This window comes from Mirounga leonina, unplaced genomic scaffold (genome assembly GCF_011800145.1).
Source record: "Mirounga leonina isolate KUSES-001 unplaced genomic scaffold, KU_Mleo_1.0 Mir_173, whole genome shotgun sequence".
NCBI lineage: Eukaryota > Metazoa > Chordata > Mammalia > Carnivora > Phocidae > Mirounga > Mirounga leonina.
Window position 1 is genome coordinate 50774113 of NW_023270447.1, and position 27687 is coordinate 50801799.

Genomic DNA, 27687 nt, shown 5'->3' on the forward strand with positions numbered 1-27687 from the left:
CTGTTCAGATACCACTTTGGTGCAGGGATGATGTCCACTCCTGTTAAGCCCGCCGCTCTGAAGGCTGCTAATGAGCTTCCATGGTTAAAGCCTAATTGCTCTTGGCTAAATAAAACTGTAGGACTAGGAGAGTGAGGAAGAAGCACTTAACTGGTTAATGGTGACTGAGGACACGCCATTTGCAAGGGAAGAACTTGTCACCCAGGCTCACCCAGAAAGCTCGTGGGCTGACAGGAGCCCTACTGGCAGGTTGTCGAGTGCTGTGGGGAGTCCGCTGCGGGCTCTGGCAGTCTGGCTCTGCAGGCTAGACTCTTCTGCCCAGGCAGTTTGGGGACATTGCATGACACTGAATGCCAAGACTTGACCACAGCACTGGAGTGAACAGGCAAGGGCAGCTGGGTCTCATGCCAACTCTTCAAAGGCAGAGGCCCAGTCTTATTGTTGGCAGGTATCTCTTGAGGGGCTTAGGGGAGTCATCAATTGAAATCCTGGCTCTGCTTTTCACTAGCTAGCTAACTTTGGGCAAGTTACTTAGCCTCTCTGTACCCCTTTCCTTGTCAGTAAAATGGTACTGTAAACTACTAGCCTGCTCGAAGTGTCAGGCGGAGTGAGCAAGCCAGTCCGCATAAAGCACCAAGAACACGGTCTGGCGCCTCCTCAGGGCTCAGTAGATGGCAGCTGTTACTAGCGAGCCAGGCCATTATGCACGCCCCCTGGAACATGCTCCTTGCCTTTGCTTCGGGGTCCTAACAACCCACACTCACCACCCTTCCCAGGTCCCTCTCCCAACTTCATGGCCCATATCCATCATGGGTGGTGGCTTCCACCCATCTGTTGAGAATTCACCACCCCTTCCTCTGGGCCTTCGGTTAGTAATTATTTGTGTACCTACTATGTGCTGAGCAGGTGCTGGGCCAGGTGCTGGCAGGACAAATGTGCACAGGTCAGGGTCCCTGATTCAGTTTACAAAGAACTGGGAGGAACCATCCAGTAAGCAGACAATTAAAATGCAGTGTGGCAAGTGTGGTAATGGTACAGGTGCCATGGGACATGTGGGATAGGGGGCCGGGAAGACTTCCTGGAGGAGGCAGCCAGGCCTGGTTAAGGACTAGATGTTAAACAGGAAAGGGAGGAATAGTTGGGGGTGGAGGCAAGGGTGCAAGTGAGAGTAAGAATGCTCCAGGCAGAGGGAGCAGAATGTGCAAAGGTCCAAAGCTAAGAGCATGGCATGATTGGAGAATAAAAAAATAATTGTCCTAGAGTGAGCACTTAGTTTGAGGCAAGCTGTTCCATGGGCGTCACATAGATTAATTCATACAGTCCTCACAGCACCTGTGTGAGGGAGGTGCTATTATGCTTTGTGTGGCACATGAGGAAACTGAGGCACAGGGCCTGAGGCCATCAGCTAATGAGTTGCGGGGCTGGAATTGGAAGGCAGGTAGCCTGGCTCCAGAGTGAGACTCAGGCCACTGCACCCTGCTGCCCCAGAGCTGAACCATGTCTGGGATGGCTGGGCTAAGGTGGGAGAGAGGAAGCCGCAGGGGTGGGTAGGGGCTAGACCCTAAAGGGCCTTGAGTGCCACACCAAGCATGTTGGTGAGGGAAGGGGGAGCCGCTGAGGGCTCCCAGCAGGGGTGAGGACTTGCTTGTTGTGGCTTCATTTCTAGTCCTAGCCTCCATGGCCGGCTCCTCAGTTTGCGCTCTACCACTCCCCTAGAGACCAGAGGATGGCGGAGGTCAGAGAAGGCAGGGCCCATGGGCCAGGGAGGCCAGAAGTCTTCTTGGAGAGGGTGCAAGGCAGGCACACGGGCTTGAGCCCGGGAATGCCATTGCTCATGCTTGTGTGTGTGCAGATGGGTCCTTGGAACAGAACTCTGGTTTATTTTTTCATTCATTAGTTCATTCATCCATCCACTCATCAGCGCACACACACAGCTCCCTAGGTGTCACAATCACTGTGTGTCAGGCCTGGGCACTAAGACAAATCCCCATCTGGCCTCTGCCCATTGAGAGCTTTCCTTCTGGAAGTTTTTGTGCAGTGTTTCTCAAACTCAGCATTATTGACAGTTTGTCAGACGATGCTGTGTTGTGGGGGCTGTCCTGTGCACTCAAGGATATTTAACAGCATCCCTGGCCTCTACCCATAGATGCCAGTAGCATCCCACCAAGTTTTGACAACCAAAAATGTCTCTAGACATTGACAGGTGTGCCCTGGGGTGCAAGTCACCCCTGTTGAGACTTGTTGGTCTGATGCTGCTGATCTGCACAGAGGTGCGATGGACAAGCCTATCAGGTAGGTGTGGTGACTCACTGAGAGGGAGGCCCCGAGCAGTCCGTCCTCACAGGCACGGCAAGTCAGCAGCTACCAGGGTCCCAGCTGTGGTCTGCAGTCTGCCATGCTAAGTCACTCCTCCCCTTTCTACTTCTGCTCCCCCTAGCCAGATAGAGGGGCAGGGCCGAGCCAGGAGCCCAAAGGAAGGACTGGGTGGTCGGGATGAAGGTCTCAGAACTTGGTTTCTCAGGGGTGTCCAGGAAAGAGCTGAGTAAGCCGTCTGCTTCACAGATGAGTGAGGTGGCACACTGGGACCCGCTCTGCCCCAGGACAGTGAGGCTGCTGCACTGGCCACCAGGGTTGCTGCTGACCAACTGTTCAGCCTCGTACATAGAGTGCCAAGTTCTTACAAAGACAGCCAGTCAGTCAGTCTCTAGCTGGGAGAGCCTCGGTCTGGCCTAAGCCAGGCGAGGGTGGAGGCGGGACTTCAGCTTCCAGGCCACAAGCCACATGCAGGGACCCGCACCTGGAAGGAGAGCTGCGTGGTGTCAATATTCCACAGCAAACTGCCCTTCAAAGACAGTAAAGCACACAGCACAAAACCTCAAATTAGTCCATCTTAAGGACAGCAGCTGGTTTCAGTTTAATGATGTATTACTTAGCTTTGCTACAGTAACAACCCCCAAATCTCATTTATTTCTCATTCACGTTACAATCAACGGCTGCAGTCAGCTCCTTCAGCTCTGCTCCATGTCTTACCATTCTGGCACCCAGGCTGATGGAACAGCCGCTAGCTGGGAAGCATGAACGCACCACGCAATGCTCTCCAGCCTCCCGTCTGGACGAGCCCACCCCCGTCCCTTTGCCTCCCCCGTGGGATGGGGCGGATACTGCAAGCAGTCCCGTGGCTACACCCTCTAGGAAAGAGGGAGCGAACAGCTGCACACACAAATACAACCTATGACAATGACTCAACTGCCAAAAGATGTTTAAAAGGCACAAAATCCTAAAATGTGAAAACTGGAGAGGAACTCAAGAGTCCACCATCCAAGTCTGTCAGTTTGCCCTACTACACAGATCAGGAAAACTGGTAAACTTTCTAGGGGTTTTGCAGGATCCCGGTTTGTAGGTCTTTACAGGTGCAAAAACAGGAGCCAGCTTTCGTGACCTCATCTCACTCCAAGAACAGTATCCCCAAAGAGCAAGCCTCTCGGCTCACGAGAACCTGGAGGTTGGAGTCCCTCAGCCTGAATGCCTTAAAATTATTTGTGTGGTTTGTGTATACGCGTGGTTTGAGGGGTAGCTTCTCTGAGGCCTCTAACATCATAAAGGTCCAGCCAACTGGATCCTGAGTCTGTGTCCACAGGCCAGGACTTCCTCAGGTCAGCTGCTGTGGTGACTATAAGATGGTCCCTTCAGGGATAGAGGCTGGTGGTAACACAGCTCACAGTGAGTCCAAGGATGTCATGACCAAGGTACAGAGTTGTGTATCAACAGAATAGACTGGAGACCAGCTGGAGCTTGGCACTTTGACCAGAGAGAATGTAGTTCAGGGAAGTCAGCAGCTCTCCCCCCGCCACTGTCCCCAGGGTGGCAGAAATAAAGTGTAGGGCTCAGCTGATTCAAATGTGCTGGATTTCAGGCAGAGGCGAATGAGGGAGGAGATCCAGGGGCCCTGGCTCCGCCTGGCTTGGTTACTTCACCTGGTGCACTTTTCTCCCCTGGAGGTAATTCCTACAAAAAGCAGAGGATCCTACACAGACCAAAAATGCTGGTGTCAGGGCTTTTACAAAGTACCTGCAGTGAACACAACAGAAGAAGGGGTTAACTGAATTGTGATCTTAATCATCCATGCACCTCCCCAACCACATTCAAGGTGAACCTTTGGATGTGAGTCAACATTAAAATGCAAGTTTAGCACATTTATTTTTTTGGTGGTTTACGTATCTGGCAAATTAGCATGATCCTCTCCCCCCTACAACCTAGCCAGAACATTTGGGCCAGTCCTCTAGCATCATGTATGCCTGTGGCTAAACATGAAATCAAACTATGAGAACATGCTTACTTGCTTTCATGCATTCATTCCTTCACTCAACAGTGCATGCCCAGGGTAACTTGGGCCCTGTGCTAAAAACAAAACCCATCATCCCTGCTTTCAAGTCCTGAGGGGAGGGAGATAAGTAATCAATTAATGACAGCAAAAACAACTGTAGAAGCATTTGTGAGGTACAGCGTTAGTCCAAAGGGCATGATTCCCTCTCTAGGAAAGGGGAATCAAGAAAAGCTTCCTGGAAGATGCCTTGTCCATCTTGACTTTAATTTAGAAGAGGAGTAGTGATGAGGCACGGGGGAGCAAAAGCGAGGAAGTGCAGGGCACCAGAGCATTTGCTGTTGTTGGGGCATAAAGCAAGTGGAGTGGGGCAGGTCGGAGAGGTGGGCAAGGCTTTGGCCTCCCAGATTGAAGAGTGTTAGCATTACCCAATGTGCCTGGATCTGGACCGAGGCGGGGCAGGGGCTGTTTCTTAGCTCCACTCAGTTCAGGGTCTGAAGTTGCCAGAATCCTGTCCTGAGTAGCCTCTTACCTATGTCAGTCATTTAAGAAGTAAACATTTCTAATAGCATTTACATTTTCTGAGAAGCATGAAATTGGCTTTCCTCCACAGATTTACTTTGTTTAGATTTCTCCCCCATTTTTTGGATGGGGAGAGTGGACCTCAGGCCTTTAAAGAATTATGGTAATAATTTGCTAAATAATGGAAAAAATTTGTCTAGAAACTAGAAGGGAGATTTAGTGCCAGGAAAAAAACCCTGCTAAGAGAAGTCATCATTCATATCTGAAGAAATCTTCACCTCCTGCCTGACAAGCCAAAGCAGAAGCATCAAGAGACCAGCTGGACTTCCTACCAGGTCAGTCACCACATCACCAATTCCCATCCAGTCTGCCTCTGAAATCTCTTTGCCAATCCACCCCTCACCTCATGCATCACCATCAACTAGTACACATAAAATCTATATACTACTCTGTAAATTTTACCTACACATTCTCTGTGGCTCCATATACCACTATCAGGATAAAGTATGCTCCTGAGCAGGGCATTCAAGGCTTTCCTGAATGGCCCTAGCCCAGCTCTCCAGCCTCTTTCCTACCATGCCCAACTACCCTCATGCCCAATACATCGGGCTCCTTTAGCCTAAACGCGAGAGCATTTGCTTTGCTCAAAGCTTAGGGGAAAACAGTCCAAGAGTCAACTTACAAATCCACTGAGGGGATTCCTTTATGGTCCAGGAACACCCCAAAGCTGAACAAAGAGACAAAAGCCACATCCAGCTGGCTGCCATAGCTACTAACAAAGATGCACTCTTACAAAGACTGCCCTTTACAGTTTACAAAAGCACTTTGACTCCTGCTCTCTCACTGGCTCTCTAACACCAGAGAACAATGTAGGCAAGAATTAGTACTCCTACCCGAAAGATGAGGAAACCTCCCCAGGGAGGCAGTATGTGCTTACAATCACACAGCCGGTAAATGATGGCATGTGACTTCACAAACCGATGTTCTTTCCATGTAACAATATCAGGGGACACAGGCACAAAGCAAAGAGGAACAGGAGTGCCAACCCTGCTGTTTTCAGGTCCCACAGTCAGGCAGCTTGTCCCTTCTCAGACCAGCCCCATTCACTTCTCCCAGTCTGAGGGTGTCCTGGCTGCAGCCCAACAGGCTGAGTCATACTGAAGCCTGTTTGGCCAATGACCTGGGCCAGGCTCCATGGCTGCCATCTCAGTTTTGTGTCAGGGCAGAAGGGAGGGCAGTACAAGGCAATCCATCAGCAGTGCAATGAAACCCTGGCTGTATCCCCGGGATGGTGCCTGGGCACCTTCCCTGGTCTACTCGGCCTCATGAAGGTGGACTCACCGGGGGTGCTGCAGCACCTGCAGTAGGGTGCTCTTGAGAGGCACCCGGTAGAGTTCTGTCCCGTCTTCATCCTCAAAGTAGACCTGCAAGAATAATAGAGGAGCAGGAATCAGACACAAATACAAGGTCTCAGCAGCACTAGGCATGCTGAGGCCGAGTCTAGGGAAAAGCTAAAGAGATGGCAACTGTAATTAGTTGAATGACTCCTTTATAGAGTTGTGGAATATAAAGCACTCAGTCCTCGCGCGTGATACTAAGAAAGGTACTATGGGCTCCATTTTCCAAACACAGAACGAAGGCTCAGAGAAGGGAAATAACTCACCAATGACACCCACCTAGCAAACAGAGGAGCCAAGATTCAAGCCCAGACCCACGCATCTTCCCTTCCCTAGCAATTCAGTCCTAGACCCCTTCGATGTGGGGGAAGCAAGCTATGGTGGCTCAAAGCAGGGTAAGGACCCGAGGAGGAGGAGAAGGATGGTGGCCCTGTGCAGGTGTCCCAAGCCCGTGCAGGGTGAGGCTGGTAGGGAGGGGTGCCAGAGCCCGGTCAGTGGAGGGCAGTCTTGCTGGGAGCTGGCCAGCCTAAGCCAGGTGAGAAGGGTTACCTGGTAGGATGGCTGTGCAAGATGAGGTGTCAGAGCCCATGCAGGTGAGAAGGGTGTCCCTGCGTGGGGACAGCTGATACAGGGTGTCTGAGAATTAGACAGTACAGTATATCAAAGCTAATTTCCTTTTTTTTCCTCAAAGCTAATTTCCTAATTTTGATGGGTGAGATTATGAAAGAAAATATCCTTGTTTGTAGGAAACTGACACTGAAGTATTCAGGGGCAATGGGGCATCAGTTGGCATCTTACTCTCAAATGGTTAGTAGAAGAGAAAGTCTTTGTACTGTAAGATGTGATTTAAAAAAAGAAAAAAAAAGGTCCCAACAATGGAACAATGGAATATTATTCAGCCTTAAAAAGGAAAGAAATTCTGACACAGGCTACAATATGGATGAAACTTGAAGACATCAAGCTAAGTAAAATAAGCCAGATACAAAAGGATAAGCATTTTATGGTTCCACTTATATGAGGTTCCTAGAGTAGGCTCATTAATAGAGCAAGTGGAATGGTGGTTGCCAGGGGCTGGAAGAAGGGGAGAATGAAGTTACTGTTCCATGGGTGCAGAGTTTCAGTTCGGGACGATGAAGTGGAGACGGATGGTGGGAATGGTTGTACAAGCATGTGAATGTACTTAATGCTACGGAAGCAGGGACTTAAAAATGGTTCAAATAGGGGCACCTGGGTGGCTCAGTCGATTAAGCGTCTGCCTTCGGCTCAGGTCATGATCCCGGGGTCCTGGGATCGAGCCCCGCATCGGGCTCCCTGCTCCGTGGGGAGCCTGCTTCTCCCTCTCCCACTCCCCCTGCTTGTGTTCCCTCTCTCGCTGTGTTTCTATCAAATAAATAAATCTTTTAAAAAAAAAAAATGGTTCAAATAGTAAATTTTATGTTCTGTATCATTTGACAAAATTTTTTTTGAATTTTTTAAAGATTTTATTTATTTGACAGAGAGAACAAGAGCGCAAGCACAAGCAGGGGGAGAGGGAGATGGAGAAGCAGACTTCCCGCTGAGCAGGGAGCCCAACATGGGGCCTTATCCCAGGACCCTGGGATCATGACCTGAGCCAAAGGCAGACACTTAACCCACTAAGCCACCCAGATGTCCCGACACAATTTTTTTTTTCCTCAAGATTTTATTTATTTATTCATGAGAGAGAGAGGCAGAGGGAGAAGCAGGCTCCCAAGAAGCAGGGAGCCCGATGCAGGACTCAATCCCAGGACCCTGGGATCATGACCTGAGCTGGAGACCAGACGCTTAACTATCGGAGCCACCCAAGTGCCCACAATTTTTTTTTTTTTTTGAAGCAGTAAAAACTTGCTCCCCTCACCCCCCTGCAAAAAATATCCCATCCAGGAACAAGGTAAAACATCTCTTACCTCTAAATTATCAGGGCAGTATTTCCGCTCTAAGTCCCAAGAGGGTGTTTCACCAAACATCACCATTAGATGATCAATAAACCTAAGGATATAACATGTACTTTCTAGGTATCAATAACTCATGATCTATTTTCCTACATCACAGTCCCTGGACACCCATTCAGAGAGCTATCAAAAATGTACAAAACATGAAATGCAGGCCTAAGCCATTTTGAGCCAAAACCATCTGACTTAAGCCAAAATGAATGTGTATTACTTGTCCTGTTATGACATAGTAATGTTCTTTAAACGGACTCAGGCTTAACATTCCTTACATTTAGCCACATTCTAAGCATTAACCCTAGGAAATCACATATTAAAATTGCTAGTTATATTTTTTCTAATACACCCTTTAGTTACTATGCATATACTACCTAGAACAACTTCGTATCTCACCAGAGATATGTGTCAGTGCTTGACAAACAATACTGTGGTGCTCTACTTACTAGCCCAGTCAGGATGATGGTGAGACTTGTGTCTGTCATTGCAAAGCTAGTTATAGTTAGTAAAAGGAGAAATCAGCTCCAGGATAGAAAGGTTATGCCAAACCAGACTGTTAATCCTCTATTCTCTTCCCTCCTCAACCAAAAATCCACTTGTCCCTCTGCTGAGACAGTAAGGAAAGAGCATGCCAGCAAGAACAGAGGGCTCTTGGGCAAGTAAGTACCTGGAGTCCTCGTGAAAAGTAGCAATGAAGTCCGACTGGGCATGCTCCGGGTACAGAAAGAGCACGGGCCAGCTCAACCTGCCCTGCTCGTCTACCTTCAGCCTGGCTCCATAGGGGTTCTCCGAGCTGAGCCCATCCAGGAAAAGCTCACCTAGACCTTCTGAGTCTGAATCTTCATCCCGACCAGCAGCTTCAGAGACTAGCCTGATGTTCCTAGCCTGGATTAAAAACAGAAATACACACAAACCTTATTGTGTGGAAGGATGCAAGCCCATTTCAACAGCAGGGAAACCACCATACTGTGAGCTCCCTGAGGCCAGCTCTACACAATTCATCTTCATTACCCCTGAGGCCTAGCACCGCAGGGATAACTCACCTTCACCAGGATTCTAACACATGCTGGACCCTGTATCACAGAAAAAAGCTAGACATGGTTCCTGCCCTCAAGACCCCGCTCATGGTCTAGTGGGCAAACAACTATGGAAATAAGTACAACATAAGGTAAGAAGTGGAGTTGCAGAAATGCAGACCATCGATAATTAATTCACCCTGGGGACTGGAGATGACTGGGGAATACTGGGCCCTGAGCAATGACTATGAAAGGCAGAGAAGTTGGAAGGGTCGGGGGAGGATGGAAAGGCATTCACCACCAAGGAACAGAATATGCAAAGGCACAGATAAGATCAAGAGTGTAGCATATACGAAAATGGCAAGTGTGTTGGTTTAGCTAGGACATGGAATACTAAAAATAATGCACATTGACCTAATCTTGACTGTCTCATGGAAATAAAGATAAATCAAAGGTCTGAACAGAAGAGTTGTCTCTTTATGTATGTGTGTGGAGGCTAGCACACGAGGGGAAAGTTACATGCAATCAAAATTACTTTTGATTTGACAATGCTAAATCAGGGGTTGGCAAACTTTTCCTTAAAGGGTCAGATAGAAATATTTTAGGCTTTGTGAGCCAAATGGTCTCTGCTGAAATTAACTACTTGACTCTGCCACCATAGTGTGAAAATAGCCATTAAGTAACAAACAAATAGGCAGGGCTGTGATCCACTGGCTACAGATCCACTGGCTCCTGCTTTAAACCATCGGTAAAATATGGTTCTGTGTATACGACTATTAGAGTAATTCTTATGTACAATGAAGCTTGAGATGCAGGGTCAAACTAAAGGAGAGCGCCAAAATCAGATCTGTATGCGAATGGGCATTCCAATATTCTACATTTTAGAATGTGACTAAATCTCTCACTGTGAATGAGGATTAGCAAGAGAATCTGGAGTATTCCGTCCCACTCCTGTTAACAGATTGCTTGTTATGGGGAGGGACTAGTGGAGTGCATCTTAGTAGTGTGAAGTTCTCAAAGTCAACAAGTAACTTAAATGGTGCATAATTTAACTCAACAAAGAATGAAACCAAGAACCTACTCCACAATCTCATGGCAGGTGTCATTTCCCTTGTGGAGACCAAGCAAGCCAAAGCTCCACAGGTGACTTGCTGGGTATTCAGTATCCAGGTAAAAAAATAAGAGTTGGCTCAGGCTACATCCATTTAAAATGCAGGGAAGAAAGGACAGGGTCGAATTTTTGTTGTTGTTAAAGGAGCAACATCCTAAAAATTCAGATTTTTTCAGGATGCAGTGGCTAAGAGCAAGGACCTGGCTCTGATACACATTAGCTGTGTGAGGTGTCTTCACCTCCCTGAGACCACATCACCATCTAGCAAATCAGTAGCTAGAAGATCTACCTCAGAAGGCCACTGTGAAGATTAAATAATGCTCAACCCACAGCAACTATCCAGTGTAGCTTACCTGAGATCAACATATGTACACAAGCAGGAAAGCTGACTGAACTCAGGGGGTCTGGACTCCAGAGCCCCTTTAGCACAATGCTTCACCAAAGCAAAGAGAAAATGAACAAATTCATTCAGGTAAAGCATCCCAAGACAGTTTCCCAACAAGCTTAAGGATTAGCAAGACCATATGGGCCTGAGGTCTGAGAACTCACCTTGATGGCCTGGAGTAAAGCCTCATTCTGATTCTGCTCCTTCTTTTCTTTCAACTTTGCTTTCCTGATATCCCTCTGCTCAGTTCTCTAAAAATGAAATTCAGACCCATCAGCTCTAGGGGGCTTGTTTCCTCTTCTGTCACCCCAGCCTGCTGCTTACTATCTCCAGTATCTGTCCAACCCAGGTTCCTGTGTCGAGCAATACCAGTGGCCTGATTCAGTTCAATTAATATTTTAAGAGTGCACGTCTGGTGCCAGGACTGGTGGCAGCAGAAATTTAAAAATGTATAGTTCCCATACCCATGGAGCTCACAGTCTACTAAGGGGGACAAACAATGAAATGTCCGTTATGTGTTACCCTGCCAATGTGAAGCCAGTGCTATAAAATACAGGAGTGATGGATTGTGCCCCACTGAGGTGGGTTTAGGTGGACATGGAACATTCCACCAGATGAAGGAGAAAGGGCATTCTAGGTAGAGGGACTGACATCAGGATCTATGAGGTATTTCAACTTCTCTGGGATGGCTGGAGTATAGGAAACACTGGAAAAACCCAGGGCAAGAACTTATCAGAGGCTCTGCCCTTTGCCCAATTATAATCCATGATAGAAAAACATCATCAGTCTACTTAATCTGGCAGAAATATAATTTAGATTTCCTTTTCTTGCAAATCTGCCCCAAACCAGTTGATTCTGCTCTTACCCTCAGAATCGTAGATTGACAGAGGTCAGCAAACTTTTTCTGTAAAGGGCCAGAGGTTAATATTTTAGGTTTTGCAGACCATGTATGCTCTCTGTCACAAATTATCTACTTTTGTTGTTTGTAACTCTTTAAAAATGTGAAAAACATCTTTAATTCACAGAATGTATAAAAACAGGCCACAGGCTAGATTTGGCCTGGGGGTCAGTTTGCTGACCTCTGATCTAAAATATAGTACCAACCATCCCTTATCCTCCCCACAAAGGCTAACACAGATCTTTTATTTCTCATGAACAAAGTCTACCCGTTCAGGAGGACAATGGCTGATAACTCTTGTCCATTCTTTCTCCAATCCAGTCTGCCAAAAGAGCTGCAAAACTCCTTTCTGCTGTTTGATTACACTATCCAGAGTACTACTCCACCCCACGGACACCACTAAAATCTATGTCCAATTTTGCCTTTACAGTTGAGCTACATCAAACCACAGTGTCTGGTCCACATTAGAGAATGATTAAGGACGACACAGACTCTGTCCCCTATTGTTTTTACTCTGATTCACACTATACATGTGAGTGATGTGGATTATGAAGTCTCATATGAAGTTTGGGGTCTTGGCAGCCACATAAAGTAGAATGACCGCCAGGTCAGAGGAGCCCTGAGCTGTGGAGTCTGCTGCCCTTTAAAAAAAAAAAAATCAACTTTGTTGAGGTATAATGTACAGATTTTAAGTGTATAGTTCAATGAGTTTAGACAAGGGTATACCTTAAGTACCCAACACTTCAATCAAGATGGGCATTTCTATCCCCTAGAAAGTTCCCTCATGCCCCTTTGCAGTCAGTCTCCCTCCTATCCCATCACTGATAGGTTTCTTTTTATACCAAGTAATATCCCAAAGTATGAGTATCACACTTTACTTATCTCTTACCTCTTGTTGGACACAAGAGCTGTTTCTGGATTACTATGAATAAAACAGGCTGTGACTATTATACAAGTCTTTTTATGAGCATGTTTTCATTTCTCTTAGGTAAACACCTCTGCACTTCCCGCTGTCCCCAACCCCTGGCAACCACTAATCTGCTTTCTGTCTCTATAGATTTGCCTATTTTGGATGTTTGATATATAGTCATACAATATGTGATCTTTTATAAATCAGGCTTCTTTCACTTAACATAGTGTTTTTGAGGTTCACCTACATTGCAGTGTATATCATACTTCATTCTCCTTTATGGCTGAGTAATATTCCATTGTATGAACATACCACATTTTATTTATCATCAGTTGATGGACATTGAGATTGTTTCTACTTTTTGGCCATTATGAACCGTGTTGCTATGAACACTCCTGTACAAGTATTTATTTTAATACTGTTTCAATTTCTTTGGGTATATACTTAGGAGTGGAAGTGCTGGTTCTTATGTTAATTTTGTAGTTAATTTTTTGAGGAACTGTCAAAATGTTTTTTTTTTTTTAAGGATTTTATTTATTTATTGAGAGAGAGCGAGAGGGAGCACGAGCAGGGGGAGGGGCAGAGGGACAAGCAGACTCCCTGTGGAGCAAGGAGCCTGATGTGGGGCGCAATTCCAGGCCCCTGGGATCATGTCCTGAGCAGAAGGTAGACGCGTAACTGACCGAGCCACCCAGGCGTCCCTGTCAAACTGTTCTCTATAGTGGCTGTCATTTTACATTCTCACCAGCAACATGTGAAGGTTTCCGTTTCTCCACATCCTTCTCAACATTTGTTATTTTCCTTTAAAAAAAAATTATAACCATCCTAGCGTGAAATAATATCTCACTGCGGTTTTGATTTACATTTCCCTAATGACTAAGAATGTTAAGCATCTTTCATGTGCTTTTTGGCCATTTATGTATCCTCTTTGGAGAAACGTCTGTTCACATCCTTTGCCCATCTAAAAAATGGCGCTGTCTTTTAATTATTGAGATGTTAAGAGTTCTTTATATATTCTAGATAAAGGTCCCTTAACAGATATATGATTTATAAATACTCTCCCACCCTGTGGGTTGTCTTTTCACTTTCTCAATGGCAGCCTTTGATGCACAAGTTTTTACTTTTGATGAAGTCCAGTTTATCTTTTTTGTTTCTTGTGCTTTTTGTGTCATATCTAAGAAACCATGCCTAATCCAAGGTCATGAAAATTAATGCCAACATTTTCTTTGAAGAGTTTTATACTTTGTTCTTCGATCCATTTTGTATATAGTATGAGGTAGGGGTCCAAATTCATGCTTTTCATGCAGATATGGAAAAGACTATTCCTTCCCCACTGAATGGTACCCTTGTTGAAAATCAACTGTCTATAAATATGAGGGTTTATTTCTGAGCTCTTAATTCTATTACACTGATCTGTAAGTCTATCCCCTTCTGCCAGTACCACAATGTCTTGATTACTATAGCTTTGTAGTAAGATTTGAAATTGGGAAGTGTGAGTCCTCTAATTTTTTTTTTTTTTTTTTTAGGATTGTCTTGGCTATTCTGAGTCCCTTAAATTCATGTATGAATATTAGAATCAGTTGGTCAATATTCTGCAGAGCAGCCAATTGGAAATTTGGTGCAGACTGAGCTGAATCTATACACCAATTTGGGGAGCATTCTCATCTTAACAATATTAAGATCTGATCCATGGAGGTCTTCCATTTTTTTAGATTTAATTTCTTTCAACAGTGTTTGTATTTCAGATTATAAGTTTTACGCTACTTCTGTTAAATTTATTCCTGTTATTCTTTTTGATGCTATTGTAAATGGAATTGTTTTCATATTTGGAGTATTTACCAAAAGTCTATAGAATACAATTGGGTTTTGTATATTAATGTATCATACCAGCTTACTAATCTATTAGTTCTAATAGTTTTTTTAGTGAATTCCTTAGGATTTTCTATATACAAGATCATATCATTTGCACCTAAAGAGTTTTCCTTTTCTTCTCCATTTTTGAAGGATAGGTTTGCGGTATATAGAATTCTTAGCTGATAATCTTTCTTTCAGCACTCTGAATGTCAACCCATGGCCCTTTGGCTCCCATGGCTTCTGATGAGAAATCAGCTGTTACTTTTAGGGGAGGGGGCAGAGGGAGAGGGCCAGAGAGAATCTTAAGCAGGCTCCACGCCCAACACAGAGCCCTACACAGGGCTTGATCTCACAACCGTAAGTTCATGTCCTGAGCCAAAGTCAAAATTTGGATGCTCAACCAACCGAACCACCCAGGCATCCCTCAGTTGTTACTTTCATTGAGGATCTCTTGTATGTGAAGAGTCTCTTCCCTCTTGATGCTTTTAACATTCTGTTTGACTTTCAACAGTTTGATTATGATATGTCTGGGTGTAGATTTCTTCAAGTATATCCTACGTGGAGTTTAAGTTTCTTGGAAGGGTAGATTACTTTTTTTAAAATCAAATCTGGGAAGTTTTCAGCTATTAAATCTTCATATATTCTTTTGTCCCTTTTTCTTTCTCCTCTCCTGGGACTCCCATGTCTATGATGATATACTTGATGGCATCCCACAGGTTCCTCAGTCTCTCTTCGTGTTTCTTTTCTTTTTTAAAAAGATTTATTTATTTTATTTTAAAGAGAGAGAGAGAAGAAGAGAACATGGGTGTGGGGGGAGGGGTAGAGAGAGAGGAAGAGAATATCAAGCAGACTCCCCTCTGAGTGCAGAGCCTGATGTGGGGCTCAATCCCATGACCCTGAGATCTTAACCTGAGCTGAAATCAAGAGTCAGATGCCCAACTGACTGAGCCACCCAGACACCCCTCTCTTAATGTTTCTTTATTCTTCTTTCTATTCCTCACACTAGGTAATCACAATGGATCTATCTTCACAGTTCTGCTCTTGAGCCCTTACATGAACTTTTCAATTATTACACTTTTCAACTACAGAATTTCTATTTGATTCTTTTTCACAATTTATTGATAGTCTCTATTTGGTAAGACACTGTTCTCATATTTTTTTTTAGTTCTTAAGACATTGCTTTCTTCCTAGAACATATTTCAAAGTGTGGTTTAAAGTCTTTGCTTTTTAAGTCTCATGTCTGGGCTTCCTCCGGGACATTTTCTATTGATTTTTTTTCCTGTATATGGGCCATATTTTCTTATTTCTTTGCATTTTGTAATTTTGTAATTGAAATTTTGTATTGAAAACCAGACATTTAAAATAATACAATGTGGCAACTCTGGAAATTGGATTCTCTCTCTTTCCTCTCCAGTGTTTGATACTGCTGTTGTTACTGTTTAGGTACTTTCCTGAACTAATTCTGTAAAGCCTGTATTTGGTTTTATGTGACCACTAAAGTCCTTAATGATTGGACAGATTTCCCTGAATGCCTGAAGCCAAAAAGTGTCCCACTCTTAGCTGAGGGGCTCTCTCGTGCATATTGTGACACACCTTCAACACTCACCCAAACAGTTTACAATTCAGCCTCAGCCTTCACTTACTACTTTTACAGAGACTGCAAGTCAGCCAGAGGTCAGAGCTTAGGCCTTCTTAGATCCTTCCTGAGCACATGCATAGCCCTGGACACACAAGTGACCTTGCAGATCTCCTGGAATATGTTGGAGCTTTTCAAAGCCCCTGAAGAATCTCATTCCCCAGCTTTTCCTTTTAAATATTCTTCTAAACCTACTGTTTGCCCTGTTGTTCACTATCTCAGGCAGCTGCAATCTTAAATAACTGCTTCTAATTGTTTTACACATCCCTCCTTCCCAGCCCCCCGCCAAAAGCTTTTCATACTGGGATAGCTCCAAGATGAGTCAAATAAAATCCGCCTTATGAGTGGGGTCTTCTAGGAGACCACCCAGATGGTCCAATAATGGCAATTCCCTGGGAACGGGGCTTTGAACGAGCTCTAATCCAATCTGCCTCCTCTGGTGGCACTGGGCTGCTCATTTTCACCATGATTCTTTCAAGGCTACTGTGGTACCAGGGAGGGAGGAGATGGGAATAGGGAAAGTTAAAATGTCACAAAGCTTGCTGTGCTTATGCAGGTGCAGCCATTTTTCTTGAATAAACACTCCCCAGATTGCTGCAAGCCTTTGGCTCATTTCAGAGCTCTGAAAAAAGTTAGTGACTCTGACCATTTTTGCCAGTTTTTCATAGACTTTATGAAGTAAAGAATTTTAGGTCTTTATTTGGCCATTTTTGCTGATATCACTTCTCTTTACTGATTTATCTACTTGTTCTATCTCTCTTACTGAGAGACAGGGATGTTGACATCTACACCTATTTGTAGATTTGTCTCCCTCAATTTTTTTGCTTCTTATATTTTGAGGTTCTGTTATTAGATACATGCATATTTAGAATTGTTAAATCTTCTTGATTAGCTGACCCTTTTATCATTTAACAAAGCCATGCTTTATTTCTGGTAATATTCATTGCCTTGATGGCTGTTCTGATTTTAATATAGGCATATAAGATACATTGTTTACATAAGCCAAGCACGTAGGAATCCAGAGTCAATTTATACTCAGATATAGAATAAACTGACACTCAGCAAGCAATGTCACCCATACCCAGTGTCAGGCTTTGGGGCCCTGAACTCTTTTTTTTTTTTTTTTTAACATTTTATTTATTTATTTCAGAGAGAGAGAATGAGAGAGAGCACATGAGAGGGGGGAGGGGCAGAGGGAGAAGCAGACTCCCTGCCGAGCAGGGAGCCCGATGCGGGACTCGATCCTGGAACTCCAGGATCATGACCTGAGCCAAAGGCAGTCGCTTAACCAACTGAGCCACCCAGGCGCCCGGGGCCCTGAAATCTTTAACTATGCATCTGTATCAGGGAAATATAAATCAAAACCACAATGAGATACCACCTCACACCAGTCAGAATGGCTAAAATTAACAAGTCAGGAAATGACAGATGTTGGCAAGGATGCAGAGAAAGGGGAACCCTCCTACACTGTTGGTGGGAATGCAAGCTGGTGCAGCCACTCTGGAAAACAGTATGGAGGTTTCTCAAAAAGTTGAAAATAGAGCTACTCTACGACCCAGCAACTGCACTCCTAGGTGTTTACCACAAAGATACCAATGTAATGATCCGAAGGGGTACATGCACCCTAGTGTTTATAGCAGCAATGTCCACAATAGCCAAACTGTGGAAAGAGCCCAGACACCCAACGACAGATGAATGGACAAAGACGATGTGGTATATGGGGACGCCTGGGTGGCTCAGTCAGTTAAGCGTCTGCTTTCAGCTCAGGTCATGATCCCAGGGTCCTGGGATTGGGTCCTGCATCGGGCGGAGAGCCTATTTCTCCCTCTGCCTGCCACTCCCCAGCTTGTGCTCTTGCGCACGGCATGCACACTCGCTCATTTGCTCACTCTCTGACAAATAAATAAATAAATCTTAAAAAAAAAAAGATGTGGCATATACACAATGGAATACTACTCAACCATCAAAAAAAATGAAATCTTGCTATTTGCAACAACGTGGATGGAACTAGCGGGTATTATGCTAAGTGAAATAAGTCAATCAGAGAAAGACAATTATCATATGATTTCACTCATATGTGGAATTTAAGAAACAAAACAGAGGATCATAAGGGAAGAGAGGAAAAAATAAAGACAAAATCAGAGAGGGAGACAAACCGTAAGAGACTCTTCATCATAGTAGACAAACTGAGGGTTGCTGGAGGGGAGAAGAGCAGTAGGATGGGGTAACTGGATGATGGACATTAAGGAGGGTATGTGATGTATGTAATGAGCACTGGGTATCCTATAATACTGATGAATCACTGACGTCTACCTCTGAAACCAATAATACATTATATGTTAATTAACTGAATTTAAATTTTTAAAAAGATATCTGCAAAAACAAACAAACAAAACAACAACAACAAAAAACTGCGCCTGTGCTACAGGATCTGAAAGCTTTCATTTAGGTCCACTAAGGGTTTTTCCGTGGATTAACTTGGCTATGTCCTTCCGCAGTAGCCCTTTAGACATTCTCTCCTATATACACCCCTTTTAGAAATTCTGACCCATACCCAGTCACCTAGGCTCAGAATTCTGTTACCGAGCCTTGTGAATCACCAGATTATCTACTTTTTCTACCATTTTATATAACCAGAATGACCTCTAAAACCTACCCCTTTGCATGGGAGCTACAGGCTCCCATAGCACTGAAAATTCCCCTTCCGTAGTGTAAGTAATGAAGACAGACTTAGACCAAGAATCAGACTGAAGTCTAGTTCTGGCTTTGTACTGAACAGACACGTAAGGCAGTACTGCATAGGATTCTAGAGCCAGACTGCCTGATTCTGACATCCATCTTCACCACAGCTATGTGACTCAGGCAGCTTTCTGATCTCTCTGTGCTTTAGCTACCTCACTACTGAGAGGTGAATTAGAATAGTTCCTACTTTATAGGGTTGTTGTGTGGTTTAAATGAATTCATAAATAAAAGTAAAAATTTTTAAATAGCACCTGGAAGATACACACAGTAAATGCTAAATGCTGGACATTATTTTTGGTAGTGATGGTATTCTGTTATTATTATCAGTTGCTATTACGTGCATTTCATCAGCAAGTTATAGATGTCTTAAAGCTGGGAGTTACACAATATTGTAGAAACTTAAAGATTTGTTTAAATGTTCTTTTTATGGGCGCCTGGGTGGCTCAGATGGTTGGGCGTCTGCCTTCGGCTCGGGTCATGATCCCGGGGTCCTGGGATCGGGTCCCACATCGGGCTCCCTGCTCCTTGGGAGCCTGCTTCTCCCTCTGCCTCTCTCTCTCTCTCTGTCTCTCATGAATGAATAAATAAAATCTTTAAAAAAAAAAAAAAAGATTTGTTTAAATGTTCTTTTTAAAGATTTATTTGAGAGAGAGCGTGGCATGTGCACGCATGAACAGGGGCAGAGGGAGGAGACAAGCAGACTCCCTGCTGAGTGGGGAGCCCAACGCAGGGCTCGATCCCAGGACCCTGAGATTACTACCCAAGCTGAAATCAAGAGTCGGACACTTAACCGACTGAGCCACCCAGGCGCCCCTGTTTAAATGTTTCCGTCATTTCCTCTGCTCTCTTTCAAGAGATTTACATAGTGTGCAGACTACATTATGGCAGTCAAGTGCCATTTCTTATTTATTCAAATCACAATAGCCACAAATTTATCAACTCCTTACTGTAAGTCAAGAAATGTGCTAACATACACACACACTTTCTCATTTAATCCTCATAAAAACCTCTGAGGTATATATTATGCACACTATTTTCAAAAAGGGGACTGAGTTTCAGAAATATCAAGGACTTGCCGATGGTTATGCTCTCTCCTTTCTGGAATGTTCTGCACTCCTCACCCCCACCCTCCAGTGGAGTAAACTCTTGCTCAGTCTTCAAGAGATCAGACATCACCTCTTTCGACAAACCTTCTCTGTTATCAGCAGATACTACTACTATATATACTATATATTCTTGCTTGCCTCTGTCACATTATAACTATTTATTTATGTCTTTATTTGTTTGTGTCCTCCAGAGTTCCAAAGGTAGGGAATAGTTTTGGGTTTTGTTTTTAAAGAAGAAAAAGTTGACAATGACCCAAAAGACACAATCTGGGAAATACTAATTAATTAGTGCTAAGTAATAAATGCCAACTGGCTAATGATTTTGCCAACCTTCAGCTTGTCTGCTTTAGCCCTCATTTCCAGAAGCTTCTTCTCTCTGGCATCGATCTGCAACCCTTCATCACACCAGTTCACAGCCTCAGCAAAGTTTTTCAGTTCCAGATGGCATAAGGCACCTGTAGAACCCAGAACCCTTAGAATACGTGGACAATATGCATGGGAAGAGCTCTCCTTGAGCAGGAACCACCCCCCCACCCCCATCCCCAACCTCCACCAGCTACCAGCCAGCATTCTAAAGGGACAACAGATGATTAAAGCCCCTTCTACTGCATTCCCCAGACAAGGAAGAATATTTTTTGTATCTTAGATCAGAAAGATCTCTAGGGCCCATTCAGCTTAAAATTCCTGTAAGCCTCCCTGACATTAAGGGCTTTTAAAGTAGGGAAGGCTACAACCTAATGGCAAAGAGCACAGGGTTTAGAGTCAGACAGATCTGGGCTGGAAATCTGGCGCTATTGTTTACCAACTAGGCATTAGATAAAATACTGACCATCTCCAAGCTTCAGGTTCCTCATCTGCAAATCAGAATAAAGTCCATCTCAGATATTTAAGAGACAGAAAACAGAACTGACCTCAGCCATTCATCAAAGCAGTGGCAAGACCAAAGACATTAGGTCTCTCCTAAAATTGTTCCTAATGGCTTCCAGGTTAAGCTGCCTCTCCTCTCACCATGTTTATTCTTCTCCAGTTAGCCTCTTTAGACTTTCCACAGAATTTCCAAATATCAGAACTGTAAGGGCTTAGATGTCAACAGAATCCACCCTCATCTTCCAGAGATGAGCAAACTGACACTCAGAGTGGGTATCTTGCCAAGGTCACATGCTGAGGTAAAACTGACAATTCAAGATTTATAGACTCCAGCTTGTCCCAATTCCACAGGACTACACTGACTTTACTTGCCAATCTTTGAACAGTACCTTCGTTCCCTACAGCTGAGGGACATGGATCTACCTATACAAACCCCTAACTATGATACCTAAAGATGCATAACTTTGGTAAAGCATTTGGTTTATGATAAAGCAGTCGATCATGGGACTATAAGGAAGATTAATATGTGATGAATAAATTAAAGTTTACAAAGCACCTCTGAGCTTCTCAAAGAAAAGGTAAAGTATAAAAGTAATATAAGCACTATTATTACATAGAAAGGTCAGACCACAAAAGAAAATATAATCTGGGAACATCTCAGCATCAGAGTTATCAGCAAAGGTCCATAACTTATCTTTTAATTAACATGGCATTTGAAGATCTCGCCTTTCAATTAGCTAACTTGAAAAAAAATTTAGAATGTGGCTTTTGGAACTGCTTTATTTTAATTAATTTTATTGCTAATTTAAAATGAGGAGTTTCAATTTCTCTACAAATTCTTAAAATATAAAAAGTTATATTATTCTCTGGGAAATTCTTTTAAAAATGGCATGTTGCTATTGATAAGGACCAGGAACTTAATATCAAGATTGCAAAAATAAGGTGACTTCATTAGTATCTTAGCACCTTAATATCGAAGCTTAAAATGCCTCAACTTTTGGTGCAGTGAGTGCCAACTTTTCCATAAGGACAACCATACTGTAGTTCTACAATACTTACCTCTTACTATTGCTTTGAGGTGGCAGGGTTTTAGCTTTCTGGCAGCTGTCACATCATTGAGAGCAGAACGAAAATTGCCTAACAGGCACCATTTAGTAAAAGAGAAAACAAGACTGAGATCAGAATATTTGCAAAATTTCATGTGTAGAGACATAGACATTCTTGTACAGTCTTAGAGAAATATAAATCAGAGCAACAGTTTTTAGAAAAAAATATAGTTGTGCTCATCAAGTCTTAGAAATATTTGTAACACTAGAAGCCCACAGAACAACTATAAATGGCTAGCAAGCCCATGAAAAGACGCTCAACATCACCACTGACTGAAGAAATTAAAATTAACATGGAACTGGTAAAAATTAAAAACAGGTAATATCCAGGATGGTTGAAGACATGGGAAAAGGGCACTCTTAAGGGTAAATCAGAGAGCAAATTAGCATGCACTTGTGCGTATACTCTGACCCAACAATATTCTTCTAACAACTTATCCTTAAAAATACCTGGACAAATATGTAAGGATAAATGTGAAAGCATGTCAACTGCAGCATTAGTTTTAACTGTGAGTTGTGAAACACTGGTGATACCCTAAATATCCTCAATGTAGTAATGATTAAATGAACTATGGTAAATCCACACCACTAAATACTATGCAACCATTAAAAAGGGTAAGATACATGTGCACGTAAAAGGTGTGACAGGATGCCTGTGTTTTAACTGGTGGTTCTATGTGTATAATGTCAATGTGTAAAATATCAATATTTTTTGTAAAACCAATCTAAATATACAGACATATGTACACACACATATATATTTGTAAAAAAAAAAAAAGGTGTATAGGGGCATCTGGGTGGCTCAGTCAGTGAAGCGTCTGCCTTCTGCTCAGGGTCCTGGGATCGAGCCCACATCCAGCTCCCTGCTGAGCGGGGAGTCTGCTTCTCCCTCTCCCTCTGCCCCTCCCCCCAACTTGTACTCACTCTCTCAAATAAATAAAACCTTTAAAAAAAAAAAAAAAGGTGTGCAATCAAACACACTGTTATCCAAACTAGAAGGGCATGAGGTAGATTTTCACTTTCTAGTTTATACTGTAAATATTAACAGTTTGGTATTTACTTATTATTTTCACTTCTAAAAATCTAGTGCAGAGGTCAGCTAAATTTTTCTGTAAAGGGCCATATAGTAAATATTTTAGGCTTTACAGGCCACATATGGTCTGTTACACATTCTTCTTTGTTTTACAATCCTTTAAAAATATAAAAGGCATTTTTAGCTCACAGGAAGCCAGGAATCCAGATGTGGCCTGTGAGCCATAGTTTGCCAAATCTGGCTTCAGCCTTAAGAATAATCAGAATTCGGGCGCCTGGGTGGCTCAGTTGGTTAAGCAACTGCCTTCGGCTCAGGTCGTGATCCTGGAGTCCCGGGATCGAGTCCTGCATCGGGCTCCCTGCTCAGCAGGGAGTCTGCTTCTCCCTCTGCCCCTCACCCTGCTCATTCTCTCTCTCAAATAAATAATAAAAATAAAATCTTTAAAAAAAAAAAAGAATAATCAGAATTCGTAGGAAAACTTTATCACTAACTGTGTTCATTACTGCATTATTTTAAAAAACCTAAAAGCAGCTGTATACTCAATAACAGCAGAACAGTAAAGCCAACTGTGTAAACACTGGTATGTCCAAATGATGCAACTTTATGTAGCTATTAAAATAGTATTCAAAAATATCTTGACAGGTGGTATTGTTTATGTTATAAAATTAAGTGAAAAGAACTGAATACAAAACTGGAAGAACAGCATGATATTAACTATGGAAAAAAATGTATATAAAAGAGATCCAAAGACTTCTGGTTAAGGGTGGTAGATTGAACATAAGGATTTAACTAAACCTCCACTACTCTTCCCCTTCCCCCCAAAATGCCATAAACCCACAGAGACAAGAGTAAGAACATAGAACACATTTTAAAGCTCGAAAACAAAGGGACAATGGTTAAATGACTAATCAGGCCTAAGAAAACTGAATTCTAAGCCAGCAGAGGGAAAGCCCCAAAGCTGTCAAGTTGTACTGCATAACCTAAAAGTACCCAGGACTACAGAACTGACAGCACCAGGTACCTTCTGGAAGTGTGGGTCAAGGTTTTTTCCATTTAGTGCACTTGGAATCAAACCTGATTCTGCATACTAATCCTAGCACTGTGCACCCTTACACAGTTCATTTTACTAAATTTACTGTACTTTACTGTAGTTGTGTACTCTGCCGACTAGGGATAAAGCTGTTAACCTCACCTACCTTACATAGGTGCTGTGAGGTCAAGAGGGATAACAAATGTGAAAGTGCTCTGTGAGCTGTACCGGTGCCATCTCATTTAAGGAATGGCTGTGATGATTATGCCTCCGCTCCTCTGGCATCACACACACGGTTTTCTTCTCGTAAGGTGGCGCTTCTGGGCTGATTAGCCCTACAGTCTTTAAGTTCCCCAAAGAAAGGAACTATGTAGCTGTTGCTCACAGTGCAATGCCTAGCACACAGTAAACGCTTTATATATATATATATATATATATATATATATATTAAAAAAATATTTTTTAATATATATATTTACTGATTGAATAAAGAAATGAACGCAACTCCTTCTGGAAAAGGCCAGATCTTACTCATCTCTGCGACACCACTGCCTAGCACAGAACAAAAACTCGAGTTCATCTGCTGAAGAAAATGTATTCCTCCAGAAGTTAGAAGAATGGGTTTCTAGTCCAAGTTCTTGCACTTATCAGAGGGACCCTCTCTGGGCCTATGTAAAACGAAGGGGTTGGTTGGCCCAAATAATCTCTAAAGTTCTATACCACTCTTACTATTTAGAATTTTATAATGAAACATGCAAAAGGAGACAACAGTTGGAGCAGACTATGGTTGGGGAGAAACTGATCAAATGGTGATGAGTCCCAGCAGACTCATCCCAGCTAGACTGCAAGGCTTACTCTCTACCAGCCCCTCAGAGGCCCCAGGTCTCCTTAATAATGAGTTTCCCAAAGTCACGTGTGCAGAAGAGTCCTGCATGTTAGTTAGTGTTACTTGAAAAGGGGGCTTACAAAACTTAAGAATCAAAGGGTAAAGTTCTTTGCTGCAGGTCATCTCAGCATCTTTAACATACTGTGCACTGCAATCTCCAACAAAGCAGGAGCACTTTCCAAAGAATATTTTTCACTTCAGGTTCCACAGAATACTCTGAAAAATTCTCCCTTTAAGATAGTTTCTCTCACACAAACATCTCTTTGCTTGAATCCTTCTAGCATCCTTCAGAAGAGGATAAAAGGCCAAAAACCAAAACCACATTTTTTTTTAAGAGAAAAGCATTTGGGCTAAAAAAAATCTCAGATCATACCAATTCATGTATTAAGGTGTGTCACTCATTTGGTTCAGAGAGTAAGAATTATACAATCTATCTGGTTTCCCTTTTCAGCCAGTCTACCTGGAAGATCAGTGTTCAATTAGAGTAAACTAGCCTAGCTTTCTGGGATAAGCAGCTCTTCCTCTGACACTCTCAAACTCTGCACTAGCCATCATAATGGCTTTTACCGTAAGTTAATTCTTTAGAAAGCACTAAATAATAGAATAAATTACCTAGATAGTACCGTGCTGCTGCCCGGTTGGTATAAAGGACAGCATTCAAATCAGGGTCTGTGCATTTCTTCTTTAATCCTTCAGTGTACGAAATCACAGCTTTTTTATAGTCTTTTTCTTTAAAGTAATCATTGCCCTCATCCTTATAGGTCTTGGCCTGTTCTGCAAAGAAGAGAATAAATAATCACTATTTCCTATTTTTTTAAAGTCTCATTAAAAACAGATTCTAAGTCATACAATAATTTTACATATGATAAACCAAATAAAAAGAAACCAATAATGGAAACTCCAAAATTAATCCTGTAAAACTGGGTATCAACATGGAGAAGCAAAGTCATGTGTACTTAATGCCACAATCAATTCCAAATATCTTACAAGGTAGATTGGATCCTTACCAAAAAAAAAAAAAGATGCATAAAGAAAAAAAGTATATTTATCCTACCTCTTGAAGGACTTTTTTTTAATTACTGAGGAAATAGAGGGAAATTATACTTCTGTTTTTGCTTATATTTTATTCCCTGGAGTGCAAATTCCCCTCTCCTCACCTTAGTAAGAGCCTACAAAACTGTTAAGAATCAGTTCAGATTTCCAATCCATTGTGAGCCCATTCCTACCTCCCCCACTTCAGTGTTCCCGCCGCACCTAGTACATAGCCACATGTTGGCACTTATCACATACACAAGGGACAATCTGGCTATCCACTGGAGCATGAGATTTTTTTTTAAATGGAGCATGAGACCTTTGAGGGCAATCTGACTCATCCCTTTATCCCCAAAGCCTAGCATTTAGTAGGTATGGGCGGGGGGGGGGGGTATATGTGGAATAAATAGTGATGAGTTAGCCCAGGCTAACTACTTCTTGTTATCAGAAACTTTCTGACTCGCTCTTTACCTCAATTCAATGGAGACACAAAACAAATATTAGACTCATGTAAGATACCTTCTGGAGATCGCTCTTCATCAAAAATAATGGACTGAAGGCAAGCCAAGTCAGGATTCTCATTGGGATCAATTTCAGACGGCGCTTTCTTCATAAATAGGGGGACCTTTTCAAATTCCTGGAGATGAAGAGAAGAATGAACTATAGGAATAAGATTTTCCACAGGGTAGATCCAGTTCCACATCTCTGTATCAAAGTTTTCTCTCTCACCATGATTTGCAAGTCATGGTTAGCTATCTCTCTCCCTATCCAGGCCTCAGTTTCCCAAGTGTAAGATGAGAGCGCAGGGCAAGGATCTCTAACGATTCTTTCGGTGCTCACAATCTTCCAAGGGCGGTGGGAATCACCATTAATGGGACGCTCTTATGTTCCCGGCACTTCACCCACCACATCCCTTCATTTTCGCCGCAATGCTACGAGACTGTGGCTCTAGTTCGGGAAATCTTACAAATGAGGACACGGGCTCAGAGAAGTTAAGTAACTGAGCCAGCAAATGGTGGAGTCTCAGGTCTGACTCCAAAACCTAGACTCCTAAATGCACTGGCAGCTGAAGACTGCCCTCAAAAACCCGAGTCCCATTTTCCAACAGTCCCAGGTGGAAACCACCTTTCCTCTGGCAGGGCCGGGGGGGCCGGGGGTGCGGGAGGCGCCCGCCCGCCAGCCCCAGGCGTCGGGACGACGCCCCCACACACGTGCGGGGCCCCGGGCCGCCCACCTCCTCCCACTGGTCCTCGTGGAAGCCGCCACGGTAAGGCTGGCTCTGGAACTTTTCTAGGAACGAGTCCATGGCATCTTCGCCGGCGGCGTCCGGGTCAGGTAGCTCCATGGCGACTCCTCAGCCCTCCCGCCACGGTCAGGGTGGCGAGAACCGCGCGCCCACTTCCGGCAGCGCGGGTGCCTTTCCGTCAGTCCTCCGGGCCGCGCCCGCCCCCGAGCCTCGGGTTCCGCCCTTCTGGGGCCCGGCCGCCGGCTCCGCCCCTCCCCGGCCAGCACCGCCCCCGCCCCGCCCTCCCCTCAGCGGGCCACCGCCCCGCCCCGCTCCGCCCCCGAATGTTTAGGGTGGTGGATAAACCCGGCGCCCCACAGTGCCCACTATCACTTAGTTCATTTGTGTGTGTGTGTTTTTAAAGATTTTATTTGACAGAGAGAGACACAGCGAGAGAGGGAACACAAACAGGAGGAGTGGGAGAGGGAGAAGCAGGCTTCCCGCTGAGCGGGGAGCCCGATGCGGGGCTCCATCCCAGGACCCCGGGATCATGACCTGAGCCGAAGGCAGATGTCTAACCCACTGAGCCACCCAGGCGCCCCTCATTCGCTCATTTGTTCAGCCAGTCAATACATCTTTCCTAAGC

The 27687-nt window shown here is 43.8% G+C and overlaps 1 protein-coding gene across 2 annotated transcripts; it reads right to left on the bottom strand.

The window, feature by feature from the left end:
* Positions 1 to 2875: 2875 nt before the first annotated feature.
* TTC4 (tetratricopeptide repeat domain 4) lies at positions 2876 to 27240 on the bottom strand. Of its 2 annotated transcripts, XM_035018471.1 has the most exons (11): positions 27051 to 27240; positions 26336 to 26453; positions 25397 to 25558; positions 21789 to 21866; positions 20193 to 20317; positions 10881 to 10967; positions 8872 to 9089; positions 8166 to 8247; positions 6790 to 6876; positions 6185 to 6267; positions 2876 to 4068 (listed from the first exon to the last, which is right to left on the bottom strand). In XM_035018471.1, the coding sequence occupies exons 1-11, from the start codon at positions 27159 to 27161 to the stop codon at positions 3966 to 3968; spliced, it is 1254 nt and encodes a 417-aa protein (XP_034874362.1). In that variant the 5' UTR covers positions 27162 to 27240; the 3' UTR covers positions 2876 to 3965. The 2 variants fall into 2 exon arrangements, with proteins under 2 accessions (XP_034874362.1, XP_034874363.1); XM_035018472.1 differs by lacking the exon at positions 6790 to 6876 and having other exon boundaries at positions 27051 to 27239.
* Between the last annotated feature and the right edge of the window lie 447 nt (positions 27241 to 27687).

What these genes read in the sequence shown, in the direction of transcription:
- TTC4 (XM_035018471.1), bottom strand. Translation starts at nt 27,161, where the DNA reads ATGGAGCTACCTGACCCGGACGCCGCCGGCGAAGATGCCATGGACTCG. An exon ending in AGCAGCACGGTACTATCTAG is followed by an intron (nt 21,867 to 25,396) that starts GTAATTTATTCT and finishes GGTGCCTGTTAG; the next exon opens with GCAATTTTCGTTCTGCTCTC. An exon ending in CTAAAGCAGACAAGCTGAAG is followed by an intron (nt 10,968 to 20,192) that starts GTTGGCAAAATC and finishes TTTCATTTTTAG; the next exon opens with AGAACTGAGCAGAGGGATAT.